We start from the raw sequence: 17,996 nt of genomic DNA, 5'->3' as shown, positions 1-17,996 counted from the left end.
TTGGAAATTTGATTTTCAAAGGACAGATTGGTATCATATATACTGTAACACCTAAGTTCTTTGCTGTAGAAGACATTACAGTACATCCATCGAGAGTAAAATTATACTTTAGCGGCTTATTTTTAGAGGTTTTATGTCCAATGATTAATACCTCTGTTTTGTCGGAATTGAGCAGAAGGACATTTCTGGCCATACAATCTTTGATTTTATTGATATACTCTGCTAATTTGGAGGATTGTGAAATTTCGTTGGGTTTCAAAGAATATAAAGCTGGGTATTGTCGGCATAACAGTGGAAACTTCTTCCACAATTCCTGATAATATCTCCCAGTAGAAGCATATATAAGGAGAAAAGCAGAGGCCCTAAAACTGATCCCTGTAGCACTCCATACTTAACTTTTGTTTGATTTGACAATTCCTCGTTTACACAGACAAAGTGGTAGCAGTCTGCTAAATAGGACCTAAACCATGTTAATGCATGTCCACAAATGTCAACATAATTCTCAAGCCCATCCAAGAGAATGCCGTGATCTATGGTGTCGAAGGCAGCACTAAGGTCTAAAAGCATAACAAGAGAAATGCAGCCACGATCAGATGATAAGAGCAAGTCATTTGTAACTCTGATAAGAGCAGTTTCTGTACTGTGATGGGGCCTAAATCCTGATTAAATTGTTCATATATACCATTTCTCTATAGAAATGAACATAGTTGGGAGGACACTACCTTTTCTAGTATTTCTGACATAAATGGGAGATTTGAAATCAGTCCATAATTAGCCAATTCTCCAGGATCAAGCTGTGGCTTCTTAATGAGAGGTTTGATACGTTTTTTGGGACATGAGTTAAAAATATTAAGAGGTTCTGAGATTACAGGGAACACTTCTTTTAAGAGCACAGCTGGTATTGCATCTAATGTCATATTGTTGCTTTTGATGTTTAGATACGTTTTGTTAGCTCCTCATGACCTATGACAGCGAAGGATTGAAGTTGCTCATGAGGAAAATTACGAGACGCTGTTTTCTGAGGTGCTATGACAGACGATTGCATAATTCCAATATTATTTCTGTTTTCAATTTTATCAGTAAAGAAATTCATGTCATTACTATTGTGCTGTGACAGCAAATCTGCTTCAGTTGAGGCTTTATTGCTAAAGCCACAGTACTGAATAAACACCTAGGATTGTTGTGGTTATTTTCTATGAGTTTGCTAAAATATGCTGACCTGGCAGTTTTTAGTGCCTTTCTGTAGCTACAGACACTATCCTTCCATGCACCACGAAATACCTCTAAGTTTGTTTACTTCCACTTGCGCTCCATTTTCCAAGCTGCTCTCTTGAGAGCACGAGTGTGATCATTGTACCATGGTGCAGGGATTTTTTCTTTAATTATCTTTAATTGAAGGGGGTGACATTATCAAGAGTGCTAGAGAAGACTGTATTTATATTTTATGTGATTACATCAAGTTCTTCTAGACTTTTTGGATTACTGCGTATTTGAGACAAATCTGGAAGATTATTAGTGAAGCTATCTTAAGTGGTCAAAAGAATAGTTCTACCTGAACGATAGAGTGGTGTAGATTGAGTGACATTAGCTAATCGCAACATACAAGAGACAAGGTAATGATCTGAGATGTCATCGCTCCGTGGCAGAATTTCTATAGTGTCAACATCAATTCCATATGACAGAATTAAATCTAGTGTATTATTATGGTGATGAGTTGGTCCTGTCACATTTTGTCTGACTCCAAGAGAGTTGAGAATATCGATAAATGCTAATCCCAATGTGTCATTTTCATTATCTATGTGAATGTTGAAGTCACCAACAATTAAAGCTCTATCCACAGTAACTACTAGATCTGATAGAAAATCTGCAAATTCACCTAGGAAATCTGAATATGTCCCATGTGATCTATATACTGAAGCAAGGGCAAAAGATGACTGAGATTTTTTATTTATAGCTGATGGTGTCACATTAAGCATTATTAGTTCAAAAGAATTAAATTTTGTATCCTGTCATCTGAGTAAACTAAAAACTTCACTGTAAATTGTAGCAACACCTCCTCCTCGAACCTTCAGATGAGGCTCATGTTTATAACAATAACCTGGGGGAGTAGACAAATTTAAACGAATATATTCATCCGGTTTAAGCCAGGTTTCAGTCAGACAGAGCGCATTCAAACTATGATCTGTAATGATTTCATTTACAATTAGTGCTTTGGTTGAAAGAGATCTAATGTTAGTAGCCCTACCTTTATATGGTTTTTATCTTCAATTTTGTTTGTTTTTTGTTAATTTATTGAGGGGTTTGTGTTTGGTAGTTCAGGGAACAGACACAGTCTCTATATGATATCTAGGTGATACAGTCTCTATGTGTTGTAATTTATGTGATCTATGTGATGTCTCAAGGCAGCTTGCAGAGAGATGGTTAAGCCATTATGTCTGCTTCCTGACCTGGGCCCCAGTTAGTCAAATGCTATCACTATTAAGATTATGAGCCAAATTACTGGAGAAGAGAGCGGCACCTTCCCTAGGGGTATGGAGTCTGTCTCTCTTTAGTCAGGTCTACCCCAAAACCTCTTCCAATTGTCTATGAATCCTATGCTGTTCTCCGGACACCACTCAGACATCCAGCCATTCAGTGACACTTATCTACTATAAATCTCATCACCACGATGAGCAGGGAGGGGGCCAGAGCATATTACAGTGTCTGACATAGTTTTTGCAGGTTCACACAGCTCTTTAACATTATCTCTAGTGATCTCCGACTGGCGAAGCCAGACATCATTAGTGCTGACATGAATAACAATTTTTGAAAATCTACATTTAGCATTAGCCAGCACAAATTTGATCTGATTTCAGAAGCCCGAGCCCCCAAAATGCACTTAACAATAGTGGCTGGAGTCTCTATTTCCACATTCCTTACAATAGAATCGCCTATAACCAGGGCTCTTACAATATGATTCTCAGTGGGTGCATCACTGAGTGGGGAGAATCGATTGGAAATCCTAACAGGAACGGGAGAGTGGTGTTGCTTTGCTGAGCGAGTATGCTGCCAAGATTTCACCCAAATGCCCTGCTGTGGGGTCTCTACAGCCAGAACCAAAGTGTGTGTATTGCTCGCTGTACTACCTGCATCTGAAACAGTATCTACTGGCTTCTCTTTCTCACTGACCTCCACTAGTGTTCGAATGCATGTCACTAACTTCTCCGTCAGCCTGACTTAAATTTCCTTAAATTTATCACATGTATCCCTCACTGCTGACGGAAAAAGCTATAGTAAACATGTGGCATGCAATGCAGGAAGCGATAATATGAGTGGATGCCATGACATACCCCAATTGTTTGTTGTTGTGGTGGTGGTTCTTGAGCAGCGAAGTTTTGAGGTAGATGTTAATCCCACATGCAATTGTTTGCTGGTGGTTCCTGCTCAGCAGCAGTTTAAAATTGATGCAATAATCTGTGCAAAACACAGAGGAGAATACGAATGCACGCAGTCGAAACACGAGATGTAGACAAGCGGGAAAAAAAGAAAAAGAAAAACAGGTGTGTATATACATACATTGTTTTTTTGTTTTTGTTTTTTTGTGAAAAGACAAATGGTGCAAGCTGGAACACTTTACTATTACAATACAGACCAGGCTTGGAGGACCGGAGGCCAGTCAAGCTCCAACCCCTGGTTTCCAATCACCTGAATCTTAGAAGGCAGTGTGCCTCCCAGGTACATAAAAGAGGTTTTCCTTATAGCAACTCAATATGGACTATAAGGCGGTAGTGGCAGTGAAGTTGTCAGATGTAGCAAAACTGGTCAAAATGAACAATTCTGTTCACTCTATCAATTAGCAGCACAATGACCTACCAATTAATAAGAGCACAGTGTTCAAAGCTCTTCTGGAGATCTCCCTGGAGATCCCTAGCTTTCTGGCACCAGGCAATACAACATTCTTTATCTAACAGCTGTCCTAGAGTTTGCCAAATGGCAATTAAATGATTCTGAGATCATGAGGAAAAGGATTATCTGGTTAGATGAGGCAACAGTTGAACTCATGAATGCCAAATGTCATGTACCGAGCACATGAATGATCAAGCTAAGTTGTATTTACCAGTTGGAAACTTCTAGATGACAGCCTACACTAGTTGTAACATTAGAAGGGGCGTGTTGGCATGAAAGATGATTATTTATTTATTTATTTATTTTTTGCAAAATTATTTTAATTTCAGTGCTTTATTTCAGTCAAAATATTTTTTTATATATAACTTATCATTAAGTCAACTAACGTAAAGCTAATGACTCACCCTTCACAGATATACAAATCAATTTATAATTTGTTAGATATCATGCATTAACAAATCATATGGGTCGGATAGTGATGCAGGTGTAATATCTCCACAGAAAAAATAGCTTTTGCCATTGTTCATTGTGTATTTGTTTTAGTTTGGCTTCTTCTGTATTTTGTTATGGACTTGAATGACATGTTGCAAGAACGAATGTCTGAGTCGGACGTAGGATACTCCCAGGTCTGCATGAAGGCAACACATGATATGCTGTTTTCAGCCGTCTCTGACCGGTAAATGTGCATTGTGAAGGTAATATGCTGCAGATTCACTCATTCATGCAATTCCAAACATTCAAAGCTGATTAAAGTTGATATACAAATCTAAATTCCCAATACAGGAATACAGAAATGGAGGAAGTGACAGCGTTCACCAGATTTTGTAATGACGAACATGGTAAACTGTCAAATACACACTGACACTCAGAGGCACAAAAATTATACTGTATATGCAACGTATGCAACGCATAGGGGCGCCACACAAAGAAGGGTGCTAACAGGGCCATTTCTGAAATGCTCCCCAGAAGCCAAAAACAATCCCCCCACATAATACAGTGTCATGCCTGGTAACAAAAACAGGAACGATCATAGTCATGGTTGATTCCATATTAATAGATAAATATGGTGGTGGTGTCGGTAGAATCTTGCTGTGGGGATGATTGTCAGTAGCAGAGACTAAGAGATTCAGTATTCAGGGAAAGCTCTTAGAAAGTTTTAAACTAGGACAGTTCCACCTTTCGGCATGACAACACCCTGTCGCACACTGCCAAAAAACAGTGGCTTTGGGACAAGGCTCTGAATGTCCTTAAGTGGGCCTTGGCAGACTAAGGTTCAGTTGTACATTTTTCATGTTTGTTTTACATTTACATTTAATCATTTAGCAGATGCTTTTATCCAAAGCGACTTACAAAAGAAGGAACATAAGCAGTTTGTCAAACAAAAGTCAACAATATCTGAAGTATCGCACTGCCAATTTCTAATCGTAGCTGGAGTGGTACAGAAGTTAGAGTAGAAGACAGACACAGAAGAAAGAAACAGACATTTGCTATTTTAATGTCTTCTCTGAATACCTCCTGAAGGCACTCTACTTATTACTTTAATTCTGAAATACTGACAGCATACTGTAAGTGATGTACATTGAATTCTCATGGCTGTGAGTGGGTTAATGCAGTGTATCTTGACCATGGACAGTTTATCCAAATATATATATATATATATATATATATATCTGTGTGTGTGTGTGTGTGTGTGTGTGTGTGTGTGTGTGTGTGTGTGTGTGTGTGTGTGTGTGTTACTAAGTAAAGAATAAAAAATTTACTCATCTGCTATTTGATTTTATTTCAGTATGTACATTATAACACACATTACAGGATGTTGTGAATCTTGAAAATCCAGTGACTGGAAAAGTTCCCACTTCTGTTTTCCTTTCCTTGATCTACAAGAATAAGAGCTTGAAAATGTGTATGATAAATTGTTTTCTTTAAGTAGGAGCTGTTGGCCCACTCTAAACTATGTGTCAATCATAATATCACTTATTCTGGCCAATGCTTGCAATCTCATGGAATTATTCTCTTAGGTATGAGTCTGACATCCTCTTTTTCAGTCATAGGGATAACAGTGGTGTGTGTAGATGGAAAATAGCTATGTAATTGTCCATGTTGAATGCATTAATTGGTATCCTCTTCATAAATGTAGACAGCCTGTGGTCCCACAAATATAGTGCTAGTCGCAATCTCAGAAAAACAGGCCAGTATTTCAGTTTTAATTCACCTCAAATTAATTATGGCCAATTTGATTTGGCATTAACTAAGCACAAACAACTACTGAGGTTTCAGTCTTTTTCGCCTGCTTTAGTGACAGTTATCCTTTAGAAGCTTGGTAACCCTCCGGGTGTAGCATTCATTTTTTGTGCCTGAGGGGCTGCAGTTACCAGAGAGCGTGTATGAGTTCCGTCCCAAAATCCTATTGTACACTCCAATGAGGGCCTTCTTATATTGTTTCCGTAACAGGGAGTAGACGAAAGGGTCAGAGGCAGCTTTGCTGTACACCAGGCACTTACTCACGACCCCCCAATAATGGTTGATCTTTACTGAAGGAACCAGTTCAGTCAATCTATGGGGACATAATGATCTTTTTTATCATACACACATTTAAAATGGTAAACAGGAATTGTATATTTATGATCATGCTGGAAACTAATTACAATGAATTGATCTTGCATATAGCCTTTACCACAGTGGTAGTAGAATTAATACAGAGGTTGGTTTAATTGTCATATCACATAATACATGCATGTAAATACAATATAATTATCTGTTGATATTACTTGGTGAATTCACCATTTGTAGATATGTGATATTAAGTATAAAAATATATAATTCCTAATTAGTGAAAACCTGCAGGGCTAGTTGTCACACCTAGTTCAAAGCCCTCTTTGATTGGAAAAAATGTTCAGTAATTTCTAGCATCCAAATTAAACTTACGGTATCATCATATTTTGGCTATAACAAATGTGGTAACAGGTAAACAAGTAAACACAGTAAAAACCACTATAGCACTGCCTACAATCAGGCAATTTTAACTGAATGGTTGAACTGTGTTCAAGGATATTTTTCATGTAAGGTCATGATAAGTTGTCAAATGTGTTTTAAATATTAAAAATGTATGCAATTTATCTATTACAATATTTGTTTTCCAAAATAATGCTTTGATAATTTTGGACACTACCTTTTAAGAATTGTGTTGTGTTTTATAATTGTTTCACTTTTTGAATTTAGCTGAAAAGCCTACAAAAGGCTGTTTAATTGCAGGTTCCACTGTGACAACTTACCCCAGAGTGACAACATGCCACGTATTGGGTCGACGTGTGTTCAACAAACTGTAGAGTACAACAGGGCTAAATACTTGTCATTTTTAGTTTTGTTCAAGGATATTAAATCAAAAGATTTTAATAACTGTCCAATAACTGAAAAATAGTGTTAGGGTTAAAAAGCCCCCATTGTTTTTCTTAAGTGGGGGAAACAGAATGTTCAAAGTGGGCTCACATTTACTAGTCCAATCACAGTGGAGATTCATTTGTTTATAGTATACCTGAGATTTTATGAAATGCCAAATGTGACTGAAATTGTAAGGAAATGGTGTACCCTGTTCTAAAGTGGTTATTTTGAATAAGCATTTTCTTATTTTGTTACTCAAAAAAAAAAAAAAAAAAAACCTCTTACTGTCTCTAAAGTATTTGCATAGGTTGACAAATTTTGCCCTATAATTATTGCCCCAAAGGGGGGACTTTACCTCAAGTAAAGGCAAAAGGGGTAAAAGACCCCCTCGCCACTTTTTTTTTTATTTATTTTTTATTTTTTTATGGACTATAATCAAAACAAACTTAAGTTATTATTTATTTCACACAAATTATGTTACTCCATCAATATTTAATATTAACGTAAAAATAAATCAGTGCTGAAACACTTTGCGACCAGAAAAAGCACACTTTCCTTTAGCTCTGTTGTCCCCTATATTTTTCTCTAGCCAATAATGGTAGAAATGTTCAATAGCTTTTTAGTAGCCATAACTTTAAGTATATGCATATACAGAAATTGAGGTTTATTATACTTTCTTAAACATATACCCTGAGAAATATTTATATATAGCCTACCCTGAGTAATATTAACATGGAGTTAAAAGTGACAGCTAGCCCTGGTCTCCCCTACAGTATTTATACTTATATACACTTTCTATAGCCGTATCTGTTATATATCTTATAATATCTTATATTCATTCTTTCATGCTCTCATTGTCTCTCACACACTCACACAAACTTCAGTGCTCCATATATAGCTTAATGTCTTGCTGTAAGGTTTTAAAGTCTATCTCTAGTTAAAATGAACAAGAAATAAAGTCCCCATTCAAATAAAAAGCATTATAATAATAATGTATTACCGTGTTATGACATATGGGGCGAAGCACAGGATGAATGACCCGATGAATATGCAGATTTTCTTGATGGCTCTCTGTCTTCGTTTTTTCTGCTCCAGTAAACACCGTTGTTTCACACTGAAAAGTTTCAAAATATACATTAAACATAGAATTTGTGTTGTATTTATTTATTTATTTATTTATTAATCTCTGTACCTTGGGTGAATGTCGACAAGGAGCAAAAGTGTCTGCACCGTTATAACATCTATTCTCTTGCAATGGAATCGAGCAACCTGTAGTACTTTCAGGTAGGTGAAGCACAGGATGAAAAACGAGAGTGCAAAAGTCGCTGCGTGAAACACCACGGTGAACACCATAAACTGACCCCGGCCACCCTCTTCTGCAAGGTGCATCGTGCACGACGCGTAAACGGGATTATAGTCGACCCAGGACAGCAGGACAGCAGTGAGAGAGAATGCAAGTGAGTGTAGCCAAGCGTAGCTGACTATTAGTACAGCATCTTTGTGTCTCATTTTGCTTGAATAAGTTAAAGGAAAAACCACCGCTATCCAGCGGTCTATACTGAGAGCTGCCATGCTCAGCATTGTGTTGGAAGTCAGAAAAGTGTCCATAAAGCTCACTGTATAGCAAAAGTAGTCGCCAAACGGCTTTTGACGTCTTACGACCCCAAGTAAGGTAGATGGCATGTTGAGAACGGCGATAAGGATGTTGCAGAAAGAAAGGTTCATGATAAAGATCCCCGGCACCTGCGCACGGACTTCTGCGCTGCAGGTGAAACATACTAACACCAGCAAGTTCCCCACGAGCGACACAATGGCAATGACGACGATTAGTAACTCCAGCAATGCTTCCAATAAGTTCATGTCTCTTTCCAAAGTCAATAACGGCTGATTTGTCGCGGGTTTCTGTCCGTGTTCCCCTTACTGGTCCTCGGCTGTTCATATTTACTGGTTTCCATTCTTGGTCAAAATGAACAGCGTTAAGTATCATTCATTGTCGAGGAGTGCTGTCCAGTGTGCTGAAGAGGGCTTTGAGTGAGTGACTCAAGTTTAATAAAGCTAAACCCGTAATCGTCCACACTTAATAGTTGCACACTGTTAAATTAGGCACTGTAATGCAACGTGTTCGACAGTAGAAGGTGAATTAAGAGCGCTCCTCCACCTTGCGCATGCGCATTAACATTATTATTCTCTGAGCGCTCCCGGCTCACGTGTAGCCAATTTATTGCATGTGACGTTTGCTCGATAAACAGCGAGAGAGATACTGTAGACGATGGCTGAGATGAATCCTTCTGAGCTGATGAGGTTGCAATGTTTCTTTCTTTTCTTCCCCTTGACACTGCGAAGCATGCATCAGATAATTATTAGCCAATTTTATCCTGTAATGTCATTGCTGTATTTTTGGACTTTTTGGAGCTTCAAAGTTTTGGTCACCATTCACTTGCACTGTATGGACCTACAGATCTGAGGCATTCTTCTAAACATATTTTTGTGTTCAGCAGAAGAAAGTCATACACATCTGGGATGGCATGAGTGTGAGTAAATGATGAGAGTGGGAATGATTTTTGTGTGAACTATCCCTTTAAGGCAAGGATCAACTAATGAATTTTAAAAATTCTAAATTTTAACCAAAATCTTCTCTGGAAAAATATATTGGCAAGTTGTTTAGGACATCTACTTTGTTCATGACATGAGTCATTTTTCCGACAATTATTTACAAACAGATTGTTTCACTTTTAATTGACTATATCACAATTCCAGTGGGTCAGAAGTTTACATACACTAAGTTAACTGTGCCTTTAAGCAGCTTGGAAAATTCCAGAAAATAATGTCAAGCCTTTATGCAATTAGCCAATTAGCTTCTGATATGAGGTGTACTGAATTGGAGGTGTACCTGTGGATGTATTTTAAGGCCTACCTTCCTACTCAGTGCCTCTTTGCTTGACATCATGGGAAAATCAAAAGAAATCAGCCAAGACCTCAGAAAAAAAAATTGTGGACCTCCACAAGTCTGGTTCATCCTTGGGAGCAATTTCCAAATACCTGAAGGTACCACCATCTGTACAAACAATAGTACGCAAGTATAAACACCATGGGACTATGCAGCCATCATACTGCTCAGGAAGGAGACGCATTCTGTCTCCTAGAGATGAATGTAGTTTGGTGCGAAAAATGCAAATCAATCCCAGAACAACAGCAAAGGACCTTGTGAAGATGCTGGAATAAACAGGTAGACAAGTATCTATATCTACAGTAAAACGAGTCCTGTATTGACATAACCTGAAAGGCTGCTCAGCAAGGAAGAAGCCAATGCTCTAAAACTGTCATAAAAAACCCAGACTAGAGTTTGCAAGTGCACATGGAGACAAAGATCTTACTTTCTGGAGAAATGCCCTCTGGTCTAATGAAACAAAAATTTAACTGTTTGGCCATAATGACCATTGATATGTTTGGAGGAAAAAGGGTGAGGTTTGCAAGCCGAACAACACCATCCCAACCACAAAGCATGAGGGTGGCAGCATCATGCTGTGGGGGTGTTTTGCTGCAGGAGGGACTGGTGCACTTCTCAAAATAGATGGCATCATGAGGAAGGAAAATTATGTGGATATATTGAAGCAACATCTCAGGACATCAGCCAGGAAGTTAAAGCTTGGTCGCAAATGGGTCTTCCAAATGGGCAATGACCCCAAGCATACCTCCAAAGTTGTGGCAAAATGGCTTAAGGACAATAAAGTCAAGGTATTGGAGTGGCCATCACAAAGCCCTAACCTCAATCTGATAGAAAATTTGTGGGCATAACTGAAAAAATGTGTGCGAGCGAGCATTTGGCTAAGGGGTATGTAAACTTCTGACTTCAACAGTGTGTATATATATATATATATATATATATATATATATATATATATATATATATATATATATATATATAATTTTATTTTTTTGTCAGTATAGTCAGTGCAGGTTGTCACATTTTTATTTATATTGTTTTAAATGCTGTCACTGAATACAACTTAATGATTACAGTTTCTGTTTGACAAAACATTTTTTAATGTGTTTGTATGATATCTTTTTGCTTTTTCATTATTTATTTTCTATAAATCATGCTTTGGCAAGTTCCTGTTTTGCACCTTACCCCATAAAGTATGACAGCATGCACTGTTTTGGGAGTATGTTGTCACAAAAGGTATGTTTAATTATCATCTTTTTTTCCTGTGAATAAAACTGTGTAAATGTTCAAAAGCTTTTTTGTACCCATGATTTTACAAAAATATTCAAGCAGAATGCAGAATTTGACTTTCAAAAATAAACAAGAGATATATTCACTGGAGTAAAAAGTGTGACAGCTATCATCTTAAGGATGACATCAAGCAATAGACACATTACATTTTCCATTTCCCTCTGCTTTGATTTATTTCTTGGGAGAATACACATGAAACACATGTTCCTTTAATACGCACATGCAAACACACACACAGCTGCCCCCCTCAGCACATAAAGCCATCCACTTTTTTTCATCATTGCCATGGAAAATGGCTGGTGTTGACTCTTTTTTTCGACGGCGAGTTATTCCAGCCCTTACTGTTTTTTATGTTCTAAACATTTAGGAAATGCATCTGTCATTGTAGTATTATGATGCCACTGATCTGCTGCTTCTACACAGAAAAAAAAAAAATCAAATAACCTGATATGTGTTGACATCTGAATGAACTAGTTTTATTCAAGCCAGATATATTATATAATATGATTAAATCAACTTGAATACATTGTTACATCAATAAAAAGTATTTCTTGAGAGTCAGATCAGGTGGAAAAAGCTCCTCAAGATACCAAATGCCTGTATTCACTTCTTCCACTGTACATTAGCTGTTACTTTGACCAGCACTTTGTGTTAAGGGTCATACGAGAAAACCAATGCCTGACCCTGATTTGCTAAACTCCAAATGGCATAAACATAAACGAAAAAAGGAAAGGAAAAAAGCTGCTGCTTTGTTTCTAGATGGCTCTTATATACATTATGAAATAAATCATGGCCCTCTGTTAGTGACCTCAGTTGTATTTTATGTGTACTGAATGGTTTTCTATGATTTTCCCTCTCAGAATAGTTAAACTACCTTTATTACATAAGAACATTCCAGCTTCTGTCTGTCATAATTTATTTAAGATGTTACAGACAAGACTCCTTGGCATTCAAGCGCCCCGTGAGAGCGGGCTGGAAAAAAACAACAACTTGTTCCTTGTTTTTTTGAAGGACCAAGTACGAACAGAAAAACCTAAGTGGTGTAACTTAATTTACGCTTCGGTGTAATATTAAAGCATGACATATTCACAATGCATTTTTCTTAGTAATGACACAGGATAAAACTGGAAAAGTCAATTTGCAGGTAAACGTAAAAACCCATATAAAACAGAAAAAAAGACCATGTTCAGAGATTGTGAAAGAAAATGCTTACTGAGATAATAAGTACAACATTCTCATTGCGTGATTAGCTAATAGCTCTTATCATGGTCTTTTTAAATGTCTTGACATGAAACCTCTTTTGAGTGCACAGGAAGTGCCCAGTGGTAAAGAAGTAAGTTCACATGTCCAGATAGACCCTGAGAGGATGTTACACAAGAAAGTGCTGATGGCAGAAGCACTTAAGATGTCAATGTTGGTACCTCTCTCTATATATGTATATATGTAGAGGGGGGGGGGGGCAGAGGGATTACATAACAGAATGTCTAGAAGTCAGGACCTTTAGCACTTTTTGTATATATAGTGCATTAACATAAAGTATGCTAAAAGATGCTTCATAGAGACACACACACACACACACACACACACACACACACACACACACGCACCACAAACACACAACAAATAATCATTTATTGTTTCAACAACAGTAATCAACATACATTTGATCCAGTCCAGATTAAGATCTGCTGCTATATATCTTTATCAAATCAAGCAGCCTGACTCAATTTCATACATTTAAGAGACTGTTTACAAAATATTTAATCTAACTAAATTAAACCCCGAGTTTCAGTATCACATCCTGCATCTAAGGGCACATTAATTAACCACATTGTTGTTTGAATTTTTGATAATGAAGTTTCATCTGATTACTGTAGGTAATATTAATATGGATCACACATGCACACACATTTACAGTACATGATAAGAAAAAGTGTGGAAGGGGAAGAAAAGACTGGTGCTGCTGTTAGTAATAATAATAAGATAAGACAGGTTGACCATCCAGCTATCCACCCCCATCCACACACACACACACACACACACACACATGTTGGTGTGGCTATCCTTATGAAGACTCTCCATAGACATAATGACTTTTATACTGTACGAACTATAGATTCTATCCCATACACCTACCCCTAAACCTAACCCTCACAAAAAACGTTCTGCATTTTTAATGAAAATTACAGAGCTGTTACCAAATAATAATAATAATAATAATAATAATGGTAACACTTTACAATAAGGTCCATTTCTTAACATTAGTTAACAACATTAGTTAACATTAACTAACAATGAATAATACTTTTACAGCATTTATTCAGTATAAGATGCACTGCACTGTAGACATCAGTGTATGGCAGTAAATAATTTTTCTTTAAAAGTTGCTGTAAGTGCAGAGGAGACTAAAGCACACTGCACTCTTCCTACAAAATCAAAGAACAAATGGGTGTGACATTATTTAGAACAAAATTTGTCCAAAATGAAGGTTTTTGAGTTAATTTCAGATGGTTCCTAATAGCTTGCCATGACGAACTTTCAGGCAAAAGTCAGCTTTCAGCTGCTAAACACCTTACTCCCATTGTCCCACGTTATTGGTTTGTGTGACCTGGAGCTCCATCTACTTTGAGACTGACAGTTAATTCCAGTTAAGTAAATTAAGATCAATCAACATGAACACCATGCCATGCAGAGTTATTAGTGTCCTGGGGCAAATTTACCTACATCTGAAAGATTGTCCACGTAGCGATATTTTCCAAGACCGTGTCATGTGATTTATTTTGTTTAATTAGTCTGCAGAAGGAATCAAATCTACTAAAATACTTTTAAGTGCCCAGTTACTCATGTGCACTCATCTTCATTCTTTTGTCTGAATTCTACCCATTAACACTCTTTCACACCCATCTTTGCAGTAGTATCAGTGGCATCATAAATTACAATAACACACTGTAATCGGCACATATTGTGGCCGTGTATAGTGCGTTAGCACATTAGCACCATGCAAAAAAGTGGGCCTATTCACATTTTAATGCCATATTTGTTGATGTTTTACATGTAGTCTTGGGTGTCCTCATAATTACATGTTCCTCTAAATGTCTCCAGCAGAAACGTGGCCGGTATCTGAATGTTTGCAAACAGTATGTCGTTGCTCATTTTTTTCGAACTTCGTTTTACCTCTGAACAAAGAATGAAGAAGAACTTCTCTGTGCTTTTTGTGTTATGTCACGTGTGTAGTCATTACTGTATCATATCCATTTGTAATTGTTTTTTAAAGATGAAATATGTAATTGTGGCGTAGTCAACCTAGTCTCAAAGAATCACATTAATATACATTTGTGCTCAAAAGTTTGCATACCCTTGGAGAATTGGTAATATATGTACCATTTTTAATGAAAACATGAGTGAGCAGGCAAAACACATTTCTTTTATTTCTTATGGGATTCATATTCAACTGTAGGTTATAACAGAATGGCACAATCATAAAACAAAACATGGCAACAATGAAAAAAATGAAATGACCCCTGTTCAAAAGTCTGCATACCCTTAGTTCTTTATAATATGTATTGCCCCCTTTAGCATCAATGACAGTGTGCAGTCTTTTGTAATAGTTGTCTATGAGGCCCCAAATTCTTGCAGGTGGTATAGCTACCCATTCATCTTAGCAAAATGCCTCCAAGTCATGCAAAGTTTTTGGTCGTCTTGCATGAACTGCACATTTGAGATCTCCCCAGAGTGGCTCGATGATATTAAGGTCAGGAGACTGTGATGGCCATTTCAGAACCTTCACCTTTTTCTGCTGTAACCACTGGAGGGTCAACTTGGCCTTGTGCTTAGGTTCATTGTCGTGCTGGAAAGTCCAAGAGCGTCCCATGCGCAGCTTTCTTGCAGAAGAATGCAAATTGTCTGCCAGTATTTTCTGATAACATGCTGCATTCATCTTGCCATCAATTTTCACAAGATTCCCCATGCCTTTAGAGCTCACACACCCCCAAAACATCAGTGAGCCACCAACATGCTTCACAGTGGGGATGGTATTCTTTTCACTATAGGCCTTGTTGACCCCTCTCCAAACATAGCGCTTATGGTTGTGATCATAAAGCTCTATTTTGGTCTCGTCACTCCAAATTACAGTGTGCCAGTAGCTGTGAGGCGTGTCAAGGTGTTATCGGCATATTGTAACTGGGATTTTGTGGCATTGGTGCAGTAAAGGCTTCTTTCTGGAAACTCGACCATGCAGCTCATTTTTGTTCAAGAATCGTCATATTGTGCTCCTTGAAACAACCACACCATCTTTTTCCAGAGCAGCCTGTATTTCTCCTGAGGTTACCTGTGGGTTTTTCTTTGTATCCTGAACAATTCTTCTGGCAGTTGTGGCTGAAATCTTCCTTGGTCTATCTGACCTTGGCTTGATATCAAGAGACCCCCGAATTTTCCACTTCATAATAAGTGATTGAACAGTACTGACTGGCATTTTCAAGGCTTTGGATATCTTTTTATATCCTTTTCCATCTTTATAAAGTTCCATTACCTTGTTACGCAGGTCTTTTGACAGTTCTTTTCTGTTCCCCATGGCTCAGTATCTAGCCTGCTCAGTGCATCCATGTGAGAGCTAACAAACTCATTGACTATTTATACACAGACACTAATTGCAATTTAAAAAGCCACAGGTGTGGGAAATTAACATTTAATTGCCATTTAAACGTGTGTGTGTCACCTTGTGTGTATGTAACAAGTGACCATAAAGCTCTATTTTGGTCTCGTCACTCCAAATTACAGTGTGCCAGAAGCTGTGAGGCGTGTCAAGGTGTTGTCGGGCATATTGTAACCGGGCTTTTTTGTGGCATTGGCTTCTTTCTGGCAGCTCGACCATGCAGCTCATTTTTGTTCAAGTATCGTCGTATTGTGCTCCTTGAAACAAGACACTAATTGCAATTTAAAAAGCCACAGGTGTGGGAAATTAACCTTTAATTGCCATTTAAACCTGTGTGTGTCACCTTGTGTGTCTGTAACAAGGCCAAACATTCAAGGGAATGTAAACTTTTGATCAGGGCCATTTGGGTGATTTCTGTTATCATTATGATTTAAAAAGGAGCCAAACAACTATGTGATGATAAATGGCTTCATATGATCACTATCCTTAAATAAAAGACAGTTTGTTTTTTTGCATGATCAGTCATATTTTCAAAATCAATGCCAAAATTTCACAATTTCTGCCAGGGTATGCAAACTTTTGAGCACAACTGTACCTACATCTTTGTAAAATTATTTTTAACATGGCTCATTGTAGGTATTGCAGCACTTTTCTAGTGAAATGAAAGATAGAGGTGCTACAGCAACAATGACTTTTATTCCCTTTCACACGGATAAAACGGCAGATAATAAGTTCACTTACGTTTCGCCCTGTTCCTTACACAATGCTATCTTATGACATTTAAACACTTTTACTATAGTGCATGACTTTCTTGACTATAGTGTAAGACAATACATTTTAATTTGCATTACAGAACTTAACCAATTTACAAGTTTGAGTGTGGTCCAAATATGCAGTTGCTCAGCTGATAGAGCGTTGCACTCTATCACAGAGATGCAAAGGACTTGGGCATGAATCCTGAAGAGAATTGAGTCGACATGTTCAAATCGAAAGTGTCATTGATGCACCACAAAATGATGTGGTTGTTTCAGTTTTGCATTGTTCATCTCACAGTTTAGGTTTAGGGTAGGGAGGTTTTGTTTTTTTAAAACTCTATAGAGAATTAACCCAAACCCTGTTTGGGAAACATTATACTTGCTATTAGTGCCAAACAGTGAACATTTTATCTCAGAACTGCTGCAGTATGTGCAAGGAGCCACGTAATTTTGAAATAATGTGACCACAGTAACACAGATTACACAAAATTACACTCACATGTAATTTTCATGAGTATAAAGTTAAATATTAGTTTAATATACAGTATCTCCAATTTACCCTTCCCAGCTTAGAGAAGGCTTGCTGAAACAGTTTCCTCCAAGTTACATGGTCTCATCTGAATTGTTTAGACACATGTGTCATATTTACTGAGCTGTCTGCAGAGCATCTTTCACACAGGCACCACCAGAAGCTGTGAATTACCTCAACACACCTGCCACTTCTCTACAACAGTCAAGTAAGGTGAGCATGCACATGCATCTTTATTCAGTAAGTGAAAAAACAGAGGCAATAAAAAACATTTGAGATTTTTATGCCTTTATATGTAGCCAAGTGGAGAAATTTCATGTAATTTAGCTCCAGTCAAAAATTGGACTTGGCCCCTTTAAGAGTTTTGCAACACCCGCTTTCTGGCACTCATGTTAGAGATGTGAAAATAAACATTGTGCAAAAGAGCTCCCAGTTTTTTTCATTGGTAGAGTATTCTTTGGGTAAATATCAAATTTGACACAAAATGCTGATAAATTGCATTAAATGTAAACACAGCGTAGTTCTAGTGGGAAGACTAGCAGCTGTACATCATCGCACCATTAG

The 17,996-nt window shown here is 37.5% G+C and overlaps 1 protein-coding gene across 1 annotated transcript; it reads right to left on the bottom strand.

Moving 5' to 3' along the window:
* Window positions 1–5,656: 5,656 nt before the first annotated feature.
* On the bottom strand, window positions 5,657–9,371 carry LOC127445384 (G-protein coupled receptor 26-like). The gene is made up of 3 exons (XM_051705432.1): window positions 8,456–9,371; window positions 8,264–8,377; window positions 5,657–6,439 (listed from the first exon to the last, which is right to left on the bottom strand). The coding sequence occupies exons 1-3, from the start codon at window positions 9,121–9,123 to the stop codon at window positions 6,178–6,180; spliced, it is 1,044 nt and encodes a 347-aa protein (XP_051561392.1). The 5' UTR covers window positions 9,124–9,371; the 3' UTR covers window positions 5,657–6,177.
* Window positions 9,372–17,996: the final 8,625 nt, after the last annotated feature.

Source organism: Myxocyprinus asiaticus, chromosome 8 (genome assembly GCF_019703515.2).
Source record: "Myxocyprinus asiaticus isolate MX2 ecotype Aquarium Trade chromosome 8, UBuf_Myxa_2, whole genome shotgun sequence".
Classification (NCBI taxonomy): Eukaryota; Metazoa; Chordata; class Actinopteri; order Cypriniformes; family Catostomidae; genus Myxocyprinus; species Myxocyprinus asiaticus.
Note: the sequence above shows the minus strand (reverse complement) of the source record. Positions and strands in the feature narration are given on the sequence as shown.